Below are 19,286 nucleotides of genomic sequence, written 5' to 3'. Positions count from 1 at the left end.
AGGTCAAGTGAGTAACATATAACATAAGGCTTTATTGGCAGAAATTCCATATAAAAATCTGGCGTTGGTCTACTGTCACTAAAAACCGACACTTTTTCTTAAAGGAAAGCCGTAACAAATGTTTTAGCTTCACTAGCGGTGTCTTTGTGTCCAATTGCGGGCCTAAATTTTTTTCTGTGCAAAGCGAACTACAACATGACTTTCAGGCGGCGTAGCAATGCCTAAAAATCATAGAAAACGGAAAACCTGAGTAATCCAGGGTGAATTTTTCCAACTATTTATAAAAAAATAAAAAAATTTGGTTGATGAATTTACAAAAACATTTCTTGTAAATGATTCACTGACTAATTTGTGGCTGACTAATATGATATATTTTTAATTAGGTCACAGTCGTTTGCCATCTTTTAAAAATTGGGTCTCCATATAGGAAGTTTGCTCCATCAAATCCAGCATATCTGAGATCCCCTCTCTCTTCCAGTCTTTTCTCGATGTCCTGCCTCTCCCAACACTCTCTCTCTCTCTCTCTCTCTCGCTCCCTCTCTCTCTCTCTCTCTCTCTCTCTCTCTCTCGCTCTCTCTCTCCCTCTCACACACACACACACACACGCGCACACACACACGCGCACACACACACACACACACACACACACACACACACACACACACACACACACACACACACACACACACAGACACACACACATCATGTTTACAGCCTTGGAGAGCTCTGCATATCTGACATTTCCCTCCCAAACTCCAACCAGCTCTGTTCTCTTCTGAAAGGTAAGAAGCAGCATCCATTCCTGACTCTCTTTCAGTTTTTTAGACACTAAATTGAGGAGATATTAATAACCTATACATGCTAATCGAATTAAATATTCATAATGAGCTGCCCTTGAAATGTTTTTTATTTTTCATTTTTATGATTGAATGAGCATTATATTACTTTAACTTGTCAGTAACTGGTGACTGAAACTTCTCTGCACAGTAACAGACTCTAAAAATCACAGTTACAGCATGATCATCAGTGAGGGTTAGAGGAGTCAGTGTTTGAGTTAAGATAAAGAGGACGGCTGTATATAAATCACAGCTTCTTATGAAAATAAAGTCACTACAAATACAGCAAACACAGCTATGAAGAAGAGGAGGAGGAGGAGGAGGGAGAGTGGAAACAGGACTGAACCTCCCAGTGGGATAAACATCTCATCTGCACGTCTTACTTTCCCATCAGAGGCTCACAACTTTACTTTAGAGCATCGAGGAGCTAAAATCAACTCAAAACAAAAACAAACAAAACACTGATATCATCATTAGAAAGATGATGGCTTTTAGTTTAAGAGCAGTCTCACCCTCCAGTCACCATCTTCCACCTATGAAACAGGCAACACAAGGCCCTTTTAAATTATAAAGCACTTTCCATACACGAAGGCAGATTCATTGTGATGAAAATACATCTTTAAAAACAACACAGAGGCTTTAAAAGACCTAAAAGATGTCAGTACAAAGTCTAAATAAACAGTCCATAACAAACTGTTAGGAGTGTAAAAGAAATGAAAAGATGAAGCATAAAAGAGTTCAAAAGAGTTTAAATAAATGAAAATATCAAGTAAGTAAGCAAAAAAAACATTGTAATTCTCTAACGATACTATATAACTACAATACTACAATACTATAACTAACTACCTAAATAAATAAATAAAAACGTTTAATTAAAATCAAGTTATATAAAATAAAACAGATAAAATTAATTGAAAACATGTAAAAACTATTTAAAATGTATACAAAAATATCAAAAAAAATACGATCTCACATCGTTTTAAAAGAACTTTCAAACAAAGACATTTTCAGTCTAGATTTCTTGTTTTTAAGGTTATGATATAGAAAGATCATCATCATGATAAAACATTCAAATACAAGGTTTCAAATATAAAATAATCTTCCTCTTTGAAACTGGTAGTTGCTTAAAACGACAGCATGTTAGTGCTGACACACACTGATAAAACTCACACCCGTGGAATGACTGGCATCTGAAAGTCCTCATAGACCACACACACACACACGCACGCACGAACGCACACACACACACACACTTTTTGATGGGGATAAATCATTCTCTTCATTTCAACATCTTAAATTTCACATTCAACTACAAGAGCTGCATCGCTTCCTCTCTGACGTTCAGACTGGAGATATTTACCTCTTGGCAACATTGGCTAACAACAGCTGATTATGCAGGAGCACAACATGGTTCATTTAACAGAACCCATGTATTAACTCCACTTTTACAGTGATAGGCAGCTAAAAAAATAATAAAATAATAATAGCTGCAGCATCTAGTCCAGTTTCATGTTTCTTGTGTTATGTAAATAACTGGACATACAGTGACCAATCGGTGCTTCTATCTCAGAAAATACCAGTTGCAGTTGTTTAGCATGTAAAGACCAGGAAACACGAGACGAGGACAGTAATGATAAAGAAATCACTTTGTGAAAATAGACATTGGGTAGAATTTCTCAGATAATGATGTGTAAAAACCAAATGTGACGCAGCACTGGCTCACATGCTGTCAGTCACAATGGCACAGGCCCACGAGCTCATGGTATCAAAGGTCACATGACTGGTCTGGATTTGAGGAGAACAGGAAGGAAGAAATTCAAGAATGTCTCAAAAGTGTCAAGTTATACAATACAATGGGAATTTAAATTGATCATAATGATTCATTAGTAGAAAGGGTCAGGTGCAGTTCCCATTATGTCCACTAGATGATGACAAATACAAAATCTTTGCATGACATCAAACATCAGAATGTGAAGGGTTGAATGAAAATCAGTGAAATAACAAAATAAAACGATATAAACCAACACAGAACATCAATGCAAAATATCAAAAAATAAAATATATATGAATATATATAAAGGGACCTCAGATTGGTGTAAAACTGCAATGGAGGGAGTATTTCTAAGACTGCCAGAGTGTTAAGATCAAATCCACATTACATCATTCAGCTTTTTATGTGGGTAATTCTGTGTTTTGTGGTTATTTCTCTATGTTACTTGCTGCCTATAATTGTACTTATATAGCACTTTTCTAGTCTTGATGACAACTCAAAGCTGCTTTACACTACAATTTTGCCATTCAGCCATTCACTGCCATTCACTCACACGTTCATACATCCATGCACATCGCTCCGTCAGGAGCAACATGACATGTCTTGCTCAAGGACACATTGTCATGTAGACAAACGAGTAACTATCGCCCCAAAAAAACATATAAATCAGCAACATTTAAACTTAAAGCCATTGATATTCCTGAATACAAAAGTATCTCTAGTTTGAGTGTTGGTTACAAAATGTGAAATCCTTTGGTGAATGATATTTACTACTGTATTTGTCCATTTTTTGGTGTTTTTGTTTTTTATGAACACATGATTTGTTTTTTGATTTGATTTGAAATTAAACACTTAAACAAAGCTGTAACACTGACCACACTCTAGTTACTGTCGAGCACAGGTATCAAACTGGTGGCTCACGGGCCACATGCGGCCCCCCAGTCGATTACATGCGGCCCACTTAATATCATGTTATAATGAAAACATGGCCTGCATCCTCCTTTTCCTATAAACACAGAGTGTGAGGTGAATATAGATATATATATATAATCATGTTGTGATTTTGTTCACAATTTTTTTCTCTAGACCGGCCTCCTCCTGACCGGACTAGATGCTCATTGACCACCAGGTCATTTGCGTTTGACACGCCTGCTGTAGAAGAACAGGTCAGCATGAGAAACCTATGTTTTACTGCTCGACTATACTTGTGTGTGGTTTTTTTCCCCAGGGATACTCGTGTTGTGAGGACCTAAATCTGTTCACACAACCACATTATGGGGCTTCTTCCTTATAAATGATTACATTTGAAGCAGTGGCGGCCCGTCCATAGAGGGCGCTAGGGTGCCGCTCTACCATTCTCACATGAAAAAGAAGAAGATAGGAAGGCGAAGGTGTTAGGTTGTCCAGGTTTTAGGGTGAGTGGTTAGGTTTGTGTTGAAGAAGGAATCAAATGGAGGATAAAAATGTTTCAAAAGTTCAATTTTATCATCCCATGCAGAAATAAGTTGTGACAGCCTCAGGGGCTGAACCCCCTTCAAACATAACTCTATGAATCCATAACTTTCTTATCATCACTAGCAGGAGTTTCAATAGAGTTAAAAATAGAGAAGCACTTGGCAGAGCTGGTCAACAAGTGCTGAGATGTTCACCGGCTGTGTGAGCCACACGTGTGCTCATCACTTCATCACTGTGACTTTGATCAAAGAGGCTGTTAAAGAGAGGCTGACTGTAGGTCACATGCTTTTGTCTCTTACAGCATTAAAATATTGAACATACAAACATTAAATCTATTTCAGTATATTATATGTAAAAGTAATTTATGGACTCATAATAAATGTCATAATTACTACATGTGGCAACAGCAGCCATTGACTGTGACTCTGCAGACTCAGGATTGTTATATATCATAGTACATCAATTGTAGATATAATGTAAGAGTTGGAACTGATGTGTTTTTTGTAATTTTCCTGTTTTTTTAAGTTGCAGTCTTAAAGTCATTCACTCTGTCACTGTGGCCTCTGTGCTGCTGCTGCCATCACCAACACGTTAGCAGAACTCAGCTGACACCATGTATGAGATACTAACGCACGCATGCACTCACATAGAGGTCAAACATGACACATACAGAGTCTCTCTCACACTACACACACACACACACACACACACACACACGCACACACACACGCACACACACACGCACACACACACACACACAGGTCTGGAAGCCTGACATAGTTTCCTCGTCTTTCCCTCAGTTCATCAAAATCGAACCCCTCCTCCTCCTCCTGCATCGCCATGGAGCGTGTCCAGCACATGACCAAGTCAGCCATCCGCCGAGCGTCACAGATCGAGGTCAACCCACAAACCAAAAGGAACCTGCAGGAGCTGTTTGTCAACTTCACCCTCATCCTCATCTGCCTGCTCCTCATCTACATCATTGTCCTGCTCAGCAGCTGAGAACAGACTCTTTCTGTGTGTGCGTGCGTGCGTGCGTGCGTGCGTGCGTGCGTGCGTGTGTGTGTGTGTGTGTGTGTGTGTGTGCGTGGGTGTAAACAGGTCATGGCTGCAGCTGAGCTCAGTGAGGATGTTTCTGGAAAAGCTGATCAGGGTTCAATCTTGTCCACCTCCAGGAGTGACCTGTCCTTCATCAGCTACATCTTCATTTAACTACTGTAAACCTCTGCCTGCTGCTCATTCACATCAGTCCTCTGCTTTGTTAACTATGTTCTGATTTTCAAAAAAACACACAACCATTTTCTTTAGATTTTTTGCAGAGATAAAGTAACACTAAGTCTGATGAAGACCAAAATACATGACGTAATCGTGTTACATTTAATGTCATAGTTATATTAAAAGAGTTAATTGTATCACTTTTCCCAACAGGGGTGGTTCAAGGCAGGCATATATTTGGCTGTTTTATCCAACCCCCAAACTGGAGAAATGAGCAGAACATGGCCTATACTTTGGTGACCCATTATGGCGTGTTTTCACCAAGTGGAACAGTTCAGTTTGGTTTGCCTCTGTATGGTACGTATTTTTTTGCATTTCCATTTGGAATAGTACCAAAATGTTTCATATCCCCTTCCCTTGGGGTACCAGAGTAAAGGTACAATACGGTACAGGTGGAGCTAGACCCATGACAGTCAGCTGATTTGGGCAACAGAAAAGTATCATGAAAAAATGCCTATTCTCACACAAAGTTTGGCGTCTTGTTGAGACAGCTACAAACAGAGCAGAAAAAAACAAACTGCTCCACTGTTGTTGGTTACGCTGTTGTCTGTTGTCTCACGTACGACCTACCAAGTAAAGGTAGTGTTCACACGAGCCTGACCGAGGCCTTTACCGTTCCAAGCTGTACCGTACTGTACCAAACCGAACTGTACCATGATGGAAACACGGCTTGAGGAGACTGTGTTCACAAAGGGTCACTGAGGCAAATACATTCCCTCTCAGGAAAATGTATATATATATATATATATATATATATATATATATATTCCTTTTTTTCTTTCTTTTTTAAATAAAAGAGAACAGCACAAAAAATTCTTATATTTTTTTAATTGGATGAACCTCAAATAAAAATGAAAACCTAATTCATCTGATATGCAAAACACTTCATTATAAACTGATTGCTGAACAAGCTCCTTTTTCATATTTTCTAACTTTTTAGCTTTGCAGTGATGTGTGTGACTTTGACTGTGTATGATAAGGTAAGGTAATCTTTTGTCCCAAAATGGGTCAATTTACAAGTAAAGAGTAGAAAATATCACATTAGAACAATGCAACCGCGTCCAAAATAATAATAATATATAACAAGAGTTATATATTATTGATATGACTGTTTTAGTGTTACTTTAACGCAAATATTTACATGTAAAAAGTGGAATAATAACACATCATTTTTGTTTGACCCCCACTGAACCCTGATCCTTCTTGCAGCCACCATCAGCAGCAGAGGGATTATTTTTACTTCCAAATGAGCGTGACACTACCAGAAATGTGTTGCTAAACCTTCAAATCAAAAATCAAAAAATCAAACAATTTAGTATGTTGGTGAAGCTACTGTAAAAAAAGAAAGAAAAAAAGACTGCCTCAACAAATCTGACCCTGCTCCTGATATCAAATAAAAGGCTTACTTAACAAATATTACTTTTAATTATTTAATCATCAATTTCTATTGAAAACTGTACACCTGTTTAAAGTGAAGATAATCATCTAGCTTATTTGTTTGAAATTGAGTTTGTACAAGACACAAGACATGTTTGAAAGTTTAAAAGTTGAGTATATGATGATGCAGAACTGGCATGTACAATGCAGAAATCCTCACTTTTGCATGGTGTGACATCACTGAATGACATTTTACACATCATTATTAAAACTATTGCTGACTGCTCACTATCATTGGCATAACTGTAAAACACACACACACGAGTATATATATTTATATACATATATATATATATTATGTGTATTGTGAAGATCATTGTGAGGATTATTTTGATGTATGTGTCTGCAGCATCTGAGTTTTAAATCACAAACCACGAAATAAACTGCACGAAAAGTGTTTTCTTCAATGGCTTTAAATGGCTTCTTGTTTTCTTTTCTTTTTTTTTACTAATTAAAATGTACTAAAAGGCTGCTTCAGCCAATCCCAGCTGACATAGGGTGTAAAGGCAGGGTCACAACCTGGACTGGTCACCATCACAGGGCAAACACACAGAGACAGACAATGGTCAGTTTAGAGTGTCCAGTTCACCTCTGCATGTTTTTGGACTGAGGGAGGAAACAGGAGAAAAGCCACACTTACATGAGGAGAACATGCAAACTAGGTCGCACTAAATAGTGAACACATGGTCTTTTTGCTGTAATAGTGAGGCTTTTTTTGGGGGGAAAATCTGCAAATTTCTTACCAATAGCTTTTTCTTGCCATGTGTTCTTCTAGAACCTCGTAACACCTCCCAATTTACCCACGGCCAAATCCTCTGGGAATCATCCGGAGAGCCAACCAAAGTTGGGGTGTTACCTCCCTTGTCTGTTTTTTTGTTCCGTTTCATTAAATCTCACATAGAGTGGTCCTGTTGCACATAAGTTATGGAGGTCTACTTACATACATTAACTTGTTTTTATGGTCAAAAACCTCCTAGTTGCTGTAAACGAGCCGATAGAAATCTGTCTTTTCTGATGCTGTCCTCAGCCGTGATATTTCAGACATAAATCTCACCCGCAGAAGACAGAGTGTGTTGTGATTGGCCAGCCAGCGTAGAGCCTTCCAAACTGTCGGAAGTGACATATTCAGCACACCTGCTCTCAGAAGCGCAGCTCCCCCCTCTGGAACAGCGGATGCACTGCTACTCATTATCAAAACATTGTTTTAACCATGTTTAAAAATAGCTTCTTCACGACTCCCCACCTCAGTCCCTTTTTGTGACTTTGACCCAGAGTCAGACCCAGAGTCAGAAGACACTGTTGCTCGTGAAACACCTCCACAACGGACGTTATTCTTCTTCTGCGGTTCAATGTAAGCAACCGGATGTACCCGGACTAGTGCCCGGAGTAGGAGGATCTGCTGTTCAGGAGAACCGCTGTTTACGTAACTATTATGGGATTTTCAGAGATCTCTCTGAGCCCGAGATTACAATAAACACAGCGTTCTCAGCAGTGGCTGAACTGTTTGTTTAGAACCTTCAGGGCTTCTTAAACAAGGTAATGACGCAGATACACACTAAAAAAAACAGCATTAATTTGAACTTCCGGTCTAGTTCCGCTTTAAGTGACTCTTTCTGTGTCACTTAAAGCAGACCACTTTCTGTCAATCATTCCTTTCAATGAATCATTTCAATCCAGTACATGTTGTGGCATGAATAAAAACACACACAATACAATTTTATGTCCCAATCATTATTTTACTGTTCCATAACATACAACATAAATTATACAAATATAAATCAATATTGTTATTGTTATAATTATCATATATTTAATTAAAAAAGGGGACAAGACAGACATCAATAAATGAGAAGTCACAAGGGTGACGTCCACTCACTTCCAACTCAGTTCCAGTCACAAATTGTAATTGTATTTTTTTTTTTTCAGACTAGGTCATTGAAATCACCTGCAAACACAGGAATCTTCCGTTCCTGCAATTGTTGTTCAAAACTGAGTTGAGAGTGTAATGAACTGAGCCCTGGTCTGTATATCGTCACATAAAAAAACAGACATTTATATTTTAATAAGTTGCAGTTCCCGTGGTTCACTGGTGGCTCACTGATAGTGTTATGTAAAAAAAACAAAAACAAAAAAACAACTTAAGAATCAAGAGTTGATGTTCTCATGTTTGCCCACTCATTTTAAAGGTCACATCAGAGGTCATGTAAAGCAACACATGCTCAGGTAACATGCATGACGCATTAAAAAAAACTTGATAGACTGAACAGAAAATGAGAACAGTCATCAATAGTTGATTTTTATTCTTTTCTACAAAGGAGATTAATATTGAAGACAACCAAACGATGGGAGCATCAAAAAAGTCTTAAATATAGAATATTTTAGTTTGTGTAGTTCTCTTTTGTGAGGAGAGGAAAAAAAGAACATGACGGAGGGGTAGTGAAGGAGTTTTCTAATCGCACAAGATGGCAGCAAGCTGTTAATAACCCTAGAAGAAGAAGAAAAACAACATTCCGCTGCATTCCATTTACTTTGGAACTCAAAAGTTGGAACTGTGTTTGTATGGTGGTGGCCACCTTGGAATCCTAAGTCAGGGTTGGAGAGGTTGCTCCGAGATTCCGATTTGGAAATCTGAGGGTCCGGGGATGTTCCTCAAATTCTGAGTTACGACTAAAATTGAAGTTTTGAGGTCTTCAGTAGTAATCAACCATGTAGAAAGTAATAAAAAACCAAGAAAAAAACATTCAATTGAGTACAGTAATTACAAACACAAACAGATAAATAATGTTTTTTCTTTGCTTTATAATACATGTAAAACTAAACCTGGAGGACCAAACCAGTGTTTTTACTGTGTCTCAACTTGATTTCTATTAGCAGAAGGTTGCTCATGAGTCATAGCTGAGAAAGTGACTGTTAAAGTGACTATGCAGTGAAAATGATCTGTGAAGAAAAGAAAAGCAAAAGCAGGTCTTTATAGTGCTAAGAAAAGAAAACATGTACAACTTTGCTGATTAAAGATCATATGACAGGGAAGAGTATCTACTACAGACCATGTAGTAAAGTAAATCCACTTAAAGTAAAGTAGAGAATTAAAAAAATATCGAAATGCATTCAACACAATATTAACTTTGGCATCGTGTGGATTTCATCATGCATAAAAACACCGGAATGGTCCTTTAACTATCACAGTAAAAAAGGGTTGTCACCCAGAATGTGCTTCTTTCTCACTCTCTACTGGGGAAACGGTGTCACCCTTGTGTTGGATTATTTTTGTCCAATGTCAAGTACAGTGAGATTTGTTTTTAAAAGGCAAATGCGTGAAACAAAAGCAGATTTGATCGCAGGAAACTGTATTATTATTAATAATAATAATTAAAAAGATTTAAATAAATAGAATCTTCACAGTGCATGGAGGAATGAACCAACTGTGGTTCAGTTTCAGGACAAACACCCTGTTGTCTCTTTTTATTTGTCCATTAACTTGAACGGGTTTGTCACTTTACAGGTCAATATTTACAATTATAGCATTTAATTCTTAGTCTTATTGTACAAACACAAGGTTCCTGTCCAGTGTTTTCCATGCAACACTGAGTTCAAACCGAGTTTCTGGAAGCGTTTCCTTCAGACAACACAGAGGTGCACATACTGACATTTCATATATTATTTAACTCCAACACAAAACACATGCAAACCTGCTGCAAAGGGTATTAAATTAAATGTGTGTACAGACTTATTTTGTGTTTAATAATGAGGTTTATCATGTACAGTGTATTTTTTCATAAATTTCCAGAAAAAGTGGCACTAATTCCTTAAATAAATAACATAAAACAGCTAAAATATAGATTTTTATTCCAAAACATGAAAAAGTTGATCAAATAATAATAATAACAATGATCCTCATTTATCTTTAAAACAAAGCAGGAACGTGAAAGCAAATTTGAAGTTGATTACAGCAAAGCGCTGTGATGAACTTCCTTTAATGTACCGATTTACGTGAAACCTGCTGCAGGGGGTTTTCTTTAAAGTGGGCGGGAGTTTTCCGTGTGTGTTTAGGCACTAAAATTTGTGATTCTTTGACAGAAAATGAATAATAACTCATTTTAAAATTTCTAGTAAAATGTTTCACTTTTTTCAAGAAATAATATATAGGGACTGAATTAGTAACAAAGTGGTCAAAAGGTGTTTCTGTATTATTGTCTGATTCATGAACACAAATAAGTACAGTGTAAACACAACCTCAGCTGATTGTTATGGAAGACGAGCAATGATGTTATTGAATGAGTTTGTTAAATGGACGCCAGTGAGACTGTGTGAATCTGTCCATGTTTGAAAAGGTGAAAAAAAAGGCCCTCTTCATGCAGATCATAAACTGTACAAGTTACTCATGAAAACCACTCCACACAAGAACGATGTAAACTTGTAAAGAGTCCAGGTTAAAAAACAGAGCAGTGAAGAGCGACAGCAGCTTTATGATAAGCGTTCCTGTTTTCACATGCTCTCAGGTCTGTGACACAAACAGAGACTTGCAGAGGAAGAGTTTGCTCACAGACATGAACTCCTGGCTTGTAATGAAAGTTAAAGATTGATTAACCAACCCTCCTTGGCAATAAGAAGTTTTCGAGGAGTCCATAAATGACAACAGAACTCTTCCTCTGTGTGTCTCTGATCCACTGGCATCACCGGCAGACCATAGAAAAACAGTTGTTGACATTATAAATACTAGAATAATAAAAATGTGAGGAGCGCTTGTTTCAGTCTCTGTGATGTTTCCACTCATCAAGCACCCCTCAGCAGGTTCAAAGATTTCAAAATGTACATCTCAAAGCCACGAAACAGAGAGCTACAGTCAGTCTTTTCTTTGCGGGTGTTGTTATTGTGGTATACTGTAAGTTATTAAGAGGCCAAAAACAACAGCAGCTGGGTCCTCGTGTCACATGACTCACACCATGGACTAAATATGAGTATGAGGACAGAAATCACTTTGTCCTGGATCATTCAGTCGCATCAAGAGCTTATAAAAAAAACAAAAAACAGATTCCCTGAAACTACAAATTACATCTTGAGGAGAATTATCAAGAAAAAATTAATTTCTGACAGAAAATGATGAAAAAAGGGGGAACAAAACTGAAGGGCTCGCACCACATCACAGGTGTGGAATAGTAATAATACAGATTAGAAAACAATGGGCCCTTTGCACTGTAGCCACTTTTGATAAGTTACATTTATAAAATTGCAGATGTATATAATGACAATTGATATATGGAACTAGTTAGCCCGCAGAAACTGGTCATTAACTAAGATTCATCTGCATAGATGTCACCGATTTCACACATGTAAACACCACGTCTCTTCTATCTCTTCAACTCTGGGTGGTTTGTGAAGATTTTAGTTTATATTTCTACGTACGATTGTCTGAGTGAGATCACGAGCAGGACAATAGCTGGGGGGTGGAGCCTCCCCCCAGCATGCAGGAAGTACTGCCGTGGATTCTCCTGCTGTGTTCGTACATGAGCTCATTCAGACAGGACAATCTCTGTGGTTCAGAACATGTTTGACATCCATCCAAAACACAAAGATAAAACCATTCATAACAATTAATTTTCTGTGGGAAGAAACTGAGGTTCCCTGAGAGAGAAGCCACATGCACACGGGGAAAACATGCAAACTCGACACAGGCCATCACTTGAACTGTGACCTTTTGTGAGCCACAATGCTCGCCACCGCTCAACTCTACACAGATACATCTATAAATGCAAGGAATCACCTAACTGTCCAACAGTTTGCTTGACAGGCCTCAGGCTTGGCAGGTGACTTACTAAAGGCACCAGCGTATGCAGCGCTGACTTTGGATAAGAAATGGATAGAAATAAAGTGAACAGGTACAGTTCTGTACTGGTGGATATTTATTAGAGGAATCTGAAATCGATGTTCGATACAAAAGGATTTCCTATTCAAAATCATTTTTGATTCAAAATTGATTGAGCACATAGAGCTGCTAACATGAGGGTCTAGTCTGCTGTTGTCATGAAATCAGAGTTAAGTGTTTGAAAGATTAGGTAGATTTTATACTTGGAAAAAGACAACGTAAAAAAGAAACACTAGGAAATCCAAGAAAAGTATTTGGCCAACTCTTATTTTTGTTTTTTAAATAGAATTTCTGAATGGATTTAGATTATTTTAGGATGAGAATAATTTTGTTTATTGTGACAATTTAATAGGCTCATTAATATCTAGCACTTTGATAACTATGCACACAGTGTTCAACGCTCATGTATGGAGGACCTAGGCTGCTGGTGTTATCAATGCACATTTGAACACAATGTAGTTTGATTGCTGTTCAGCTGTAGCTCTCTGTCCCATTACTTTCTGTGGTTTTATTTTTTGACCAAGTTGTTTTTTTTGTTTGTTTTTTTGCTGGTCAGAAAGTAAAGTACTGTGCATACAACTCCTCCTCTTGTGAAACGTGTCCTTTGTTTTCTCCCATTCCCCTGGAGTCTGATGGTGTCACAGCATTGGCTTCAGGAGGGCTGAGAGAGGAGAGAAAAAACACATTCAAAATGTAACGTGGTGATTTACAACCACAACCACAGGAAAATAACCCTCACATGCTGTGATCAGGAACTATACCACTGTCTGTGCAGTGTGTGAGTGAGCAGAGGGTGATGACTGCAAGCCATTAATCCATGTGGGAATATATCAGTATACAACAAAACACATTGATCTGAGGAGGGGCTCAACCTGAGGTGCAGCACTGCAACTTAGAGTCACAGCCAATTGTTTTCCTAAAACACTTTTTAAATCATATTTATTGGAATCCTCTTTATGTCTGATAGCAAAACAACAATATATATATAATCTCAATATAATCTCTAGCCCTCAGTAATTCAGTAATTAACACCACCAATCATTTAGTAATGACCCGTCTACTTGCATATTTCATTACAATAATGTTTAATGCTTTCTTGTTTTCTTCTTGCAACCTTTTCCAAAAAATCCAGAAAACACCCAGTGTACTAAAGTGCCAGTTCCAAGAACCGTTAAATGGCAGGGTTGGGCCATGTATATGAGAAAAATCTCATCATCTCAATACAGTAATGTGCAAAAGTTTCCGACACCACCAGCTCTGTTGTTTTTGAGTTTAAACAACTGTCTGCGCTGTCATGTGTATGTAATGCTCAAGCATGTCTTGAATAAACCTGGCGTAATAGACGTTTATTTTACAGCAGATATTTCTTTAAAGCTCACATAGAGTGGTCCTGTTGCACATATGTTAGTTATGGAGGTCTACTTACATACATTAACTTGTTTTTATGGTCAAAAACCTCCTAGTTGCTGGAAATGAGCCGATAGAAATCTGTCCTTTTTGAAGCACTTGATCAAATGCACCCGCATCGTGCAGCATCAGCAACACATGTGCAAGCGACTACACGCACATGTAGTAGAGTGTAGGGCTGGGCTGTATACCGGTTCACACCGAATACCGTTTTTTTTTCCATTATGATATGAATTTTTAATATACCACCAAACCGGTGTATTTGATTACACAACATCCGCGCAGCCGCGGTGCAGCTGTCTGCTTTGCAAGTGAGCGCTCTGCATGTAAACGTTTCATTAATGTTTATATATTTGTTTCAATCACTGAATGAAGCCTGTCATATTTGGGACAAGAGTCAGGACCTTAAATCACTTGCACAAAAATTTTGATCAGCACTCAGCATTTGTTTGTTTGTCATTTAAACCTGTGTGCGCAGAGAGAGAGAGGCATTGTTGGCACGGGGCGGGAGAGAGAGAGAGAGCGAGAGACAGAGAGAGAGAGTGAGCTCTGAGCTCTTGGTCATTAGTTCATTTACTTATTTGTGTGTAGGTAATATGTTGTGAAATATGTTTAAACTTCAATAAACTACACATACAGGTAGTGATTCGTTTTTGTATTTTTAGTTGGATATTGTGACAATGTGAACTGATTGTATTTCTATGTTAAAATGTTATATTAAAGAAAATATGCAAAAATATATATCTTTCTCTTTGATGTAAAGTGGTTTAAAAAAATGTAAATCGGAATCGGCTAAAATCGGTATCGACAGGTCAAACTTCTTGAAAAATCGGAAATCGGAATTGGCCCCAAAAATGGCAATCGGTGCATCCCTATAAACATTTAAAATCAAACTAACTGTATAGGGGGGTTTATTTGACATGTAGGGCCTCCAGTGGCAGGACTCCCATTGTATGTAGCAAAAGCCTATTCCTGCATAAAGACTGAAAAACACACGTCTGATACACGTGCATGCAGACACGTGTATTGCGGGTACACCACATAATGAAGGGTGACGGGTGATAAGTGTCATGCCATGAGCAAACGCAGCAGACGTCTTTTCGCACGCTCGTCTCAATGTCACCCAACTTTTCATTTTATTGAAATGATTATTGTGCGTGCACACTGTCCTGAAAAAACAAAACAAAAAACAACCAAAAAAAAGTTATACTGTAGGCGTGAACGCGCTATAGACGTTAAGGCCCGTGTCACTATTGTACTGAAGCCAACGCTTCAGACGCCTCATGTACGTGTGACTGAAACAACCTAAACTGTCACATCGGTCTGAGAGAGGAGCGTGCGCACAGACGTGGTGGCACAGCACGAATGACCCCTCGCTATTTGATTTCCACAAACACTACACAGCGTGTGTCTGTAAGCTCATATAGAATTGTACTTAACAGTCACCCGTCACGGAGGCGTATGTGCAACAACGCGTGTGCAGCGTCTGAGTGACACATACTTGACCGTCTGTCCATTGAAAGTGAATGGAATTTACACACGCACGTTGGTGGTGATGTCATCGCATAGTCGCTGTAGACGCATTTTTAGTATAGTGTGCTGGCACGCTGGCACACACACACACAGACACACACACACACACAAATGTACTGAAATCACTCTCTCTTTTCTCTATGAATCAATGGTTGAAGTCCCACTGAGACTGATTTGTTAGAGCAAACTTTCAGGGCTGCTTTCTCTTTGTGAAAAGAAAACATAAAACTCTCTGTGATAGCTCCGTTGTAGAAAATGAGAGCATGATGGATCAAGGGATTGTGTTTAGTGTAATGATTCCCTTTTTTCTCTGCCGACACTGAACTTTTGGAGGAACTGAGGAGACTTCTGTGAGATTAACCAATCAATATCCTGCTAAAAACTGGCTGTAGCTTAAATGAAAATTCCATGAAAGAAATTCAGGCCTTTAAATCCCACATGGCAACAGAATTTTATGGAGTAGGTGTAGTGACACAAACATTTTCAAATTGACTTATTTTTCTATGCTTTTCCTGCTTCCATTCACTTCCGGGAGTATATGTAATTTTTTTTTCATTATTATTTTTTATTTATTAAAATTTAATTTAGTTATGCCGACATTATTAAGACAATGGCATTATATTATTATTAACCCTTTACGACAATCAATATATATATATATATATATATTTTTTTTTTTTTTATTAGACCCTACTGTATTTTAGATACAGGCCTCTACCAAACGGTTGAGATGTCTGTTCATAATAAACCTGGTTTGCATAATTCATAAAGTACAACATTCTGAACAAGTCACATTAATTTAGTGTTGGTGAGTTCAGCTTGATGCATTATTCAATGAGATACAGTGACTTAAAGTGTGGTCGACCAAATGGTTGAGTAGTACCTTAAAGGGTTAAGGCAAACCCCACTGCATGTACTACTGATTTACATTGACACATCATCTTGCTGCATTGTGAGTTTATTTGACTGAACACATACATGAACTAAATCTTTTGTTGTATGTCTGAAGCAGTACAAGGGAATAGGGGTGGAACAGTTCACAGAATCCACAGTTCGGTTCATATCATGGTTTTGGGGTCCATTTGACTTATTATACTATACTAATATAACAACAAAACAAACTGAGTAATGTTATCTCCGTCACTAACCTGATGATGATGCTTAGCGAACAGGATGGATTTGAACTGTTCCACCTCTATGAGGGAACTTCTATGAAGTGCATGGCCTGAATGAAAGAAGGTCACATCTTGAGCCTGACCCAATCACTCTGTTGGTGGTGGAGTTTCAGTATAAGAAACAGATATACTGTAAGTCAGACGGTGCCAAGTCGGCTGAGTTGCGTTAGTAGTAGTAACTCTAAAAGTCACGGACCGATTTGGATGACATTTTCAGGAAATTGCACGAAAAACTGAAAAAAAATTACTCAGAAAACAGGAAAAAATTTAGACAGAAAAACAGAAAAAAATGTATTCAAAAAAAAGAAAAAAAAGAAAGAAAATGAAATACTTTTTTTTCCAAGTGAATGCAATACGCTTCTGTAGCAAAGCATTATGTTAAATAAAGTTCTTCAGTACAACGACACTGTCCTTAATATGCACACTAAATATCAAATGAAATGTACTGCCTTATTTTTTGCTTCATATGAACTGCTGTATGTAAATTAACTTATTAGTAAAAACTCTCTCGACTTAAATTAAATTCACACCAATCCACATAGGGACTGCTGCTTCTTGAATTCTGGGACATGTCATATTAAATAGTAACATAGTGATAATAGTGACAATGTGCTACTTAATACGGGAGGCAAAAAAGCAAGACTGGTGTGTAGAGGGACTTCATCAAGGTTTGCTTGATATTCAATTGCAGTTTCATTTAAATGTCTTTAAAAGAAATTCCCTATTACACATAATTTAAAAGATATTAAAGGTTAACGGTGCTTTGACTTATTTAGTGGCAAGGTTTTGCAGGCACATCCAAATTCAGCCATTAAAACTCTAAGTGGCTGCAGATAATTATATGAATATAACTATCTTGGCTTTGAGCAGAGGGGTGAGGACAGAGGGGAAAGAAATGAAGGGGTGAGGTGAAAAAGAGAAAGGCAGTGAGGGCAGCAAACATCAGGTATTTGACTCCCCGACTTTGGTGTTGTGAAAGTGAACAGAGGGCAGCAGAAATATGTCAGTCAATAGTTCTCACCTCCTTACGCTTTGTTGCACCGGGGCTTCCTGAGGATGAGGAGCATGAGGAGGAGCAAGGCTTGGCATGGGATGAGGTGGAGGATGAGGATAAGGAGGAGGTAGAAGAAGAGGAAGAGGCTGAGAAAGAGGAAGGAGGAGGAAGAGAGCTGAGCAATGGCAGAGCTTTCCTAAAATGGAGGAGGGGGAAGAGAGGAGGTGGAAAGCCGCCTCTGGCTTTTACCTCCTCCACCTACTGTCCTTCATGACTCACACTGTTTTTAACTATAGACACACATAGAACGGCAGCTCTGAGAGATTAAGGAGGCATCGATTACTGCAGTCAACAGGAAATCTGTGCAGGCAGAGAAGGACAGCTGATGACTCTATTATTAATATAGTATCGGTTGTTGTTCGGTCTGTTGACGTTTGTACACACTGATGCTTAGAAGTGTAAATGAGGGAGTAAACAGATTGCCTGATAAGAAGAACCCAGAGTGAGCAACACAGCTATGAAGACGATGCTGATGAGGAGACTAATGATGCTATAATCAACCATTATTGTTTGTGAGTGAGTGCAGCAGCTGGTATGACAGGTATGTATTCCCCATGAGCAGCTTTGTTAACAGAGATCAGTATTGATGCGAGACTGCCCATCTGGGAAGAATGCTGTGAGATTCAGTTGAGGTAGGAATCATAAAAAATAACAAATATATGAAAAAACAGAATAAATAAAATCAAGCATATGCTGTTTTTAAAGGCTACAGTTGATTCAAGTTTAAATGAATAAATAGGGTAAAAGGACAATACACTGCATCGCTTTAACCCACATTAACTAGTTTCAAGCTCAATCCTTCAAACCGATCAAGCTAACAAACCTTTAAATCTGTCAAACAAGTCAGAAATCTAAACTAACAAGTCCTTAAAGGTCCAGTGTGTAAGAATTAGTGACTATCTACTGGTGAGTCTGCAGAATGCAATAAAAACGGACTCCAACGCTCACCCCTCCATTTCCCAGGCCTAGATAAATGGGAGGGTTGAGTCATGAAAAACATCTCTGCCAAATCAAATATGCAGATCATCTGCTGTGGCGACCCCGAGAGGTGGAGAAGGCAAAAATAAATGAATAAAAAAATAATGGGTAGTATATTTTACATTACATTATATTACATTTAATTTACTCTAAATATTGCATACTGGACCTTTACAAATCAGATGCATGATTGTAGCTGTTATAGCTGATATATTAAAATATTATTTTGACATAAAGTATGTATATGGTTCAAACTGGGAGTCACACACACCCACAGATCATGTGACCACTCACCTTGATAAGGGGATTGATGACACCAACGTTGGCACTGGAGTTAAACACCTTGTTGAAGCCGGTCTCTCTGTTCACCAGCTCCAATTGGTAGAACTTCTTGTCGTCCTGTAAAACACGAGGTTCTGAGTGTCAAATCTGAACTGATTTTTTATACCGTCTGTATTTTAATAAAGTACAGTGTTTGTTGTTTGCTCCCCACGCTGTTGGA

The 19,286-nt window shown here is 38.2% G+C and overlaps 2 protein-coding genes across 2 annotated transcripts in view; one reads left to right on the top strand and one right to left on the bottom strand.

Annotated features, from left to right (window-relative positions):
- Positions 1–749: 749 nt before the first annotated feature.
- pln2 (phospholamban 2) lies at positions 750–6,279 on the top strand. Its single transcript, XM_083890928.1, has 3 exons — positions 750–782; positions 3,694–3,773; positions 4,863–6,279. The coding sequence occupies exon 3, from the start codon at positions 4,903–4,905 to the stop codon at positions 5,062–5,064; it is 162 nt and encodes a 53-aa protein (XP_083747054.1). The 5' UTR covers positions 750–782; positions 3,694–3,773; positions 4,863–4,902; the 3' UTR covers positions 5,065–6,279.
- A 6,910-nt stretch (positions 6,280–13,189) lies between these two features.
- The window catches only part of fam184aa (family with sequence similarity 184 member Aa), a gene marked incomplete at both ends in the record, with an annotated part of 121,995 nt that continues 115,898 nt past the window's right edge, over positions 13,190–19,286 (bottom strand). Inside the window, 3 exons of the mRNA XM_083896364.1 lie at positions 13,190–13,298; positions 17,774–17,892; positions 19,079–19,183. Coding sequence (XP_083752490.1) covers positions 13,190–13,298; positions 17,774–17,892; positions 19,079–19,183 — 333 coding nt within the window. The remainder of the gene's footprint in view (positions 13,299–17,773; positions 17,893–19,078; positions 19,184–19,286) is intronic.

This window comes from Microchirus variegatus (assembly GCF_963457635.1).
Source record: "Microchirus variegatus genome assembly, chromosome: 1".
In the NCBI taxonomy this organism is placed as follows: domain Eukaryota; kingdom Metazoa; phylum Chordata; class Actinopteri; order Pleuronectiformes; family Soleidae; genus Microchirus; species Microchirus variegatus.
Note: the sequence above shows the minus strand (reverse complement) of the source record. Positions and strands in the feature narration are given on the sequence as shown.

Excerpts from the sequence above, each read along its gene's own strand:
- pln2 (XM_083890928.1), top strand. The coding sequence starts at position 4,903 with ATGGAGCGTGTCCAGCACATGACCAAGTCAGCCATCCGCCGAGCGTCA.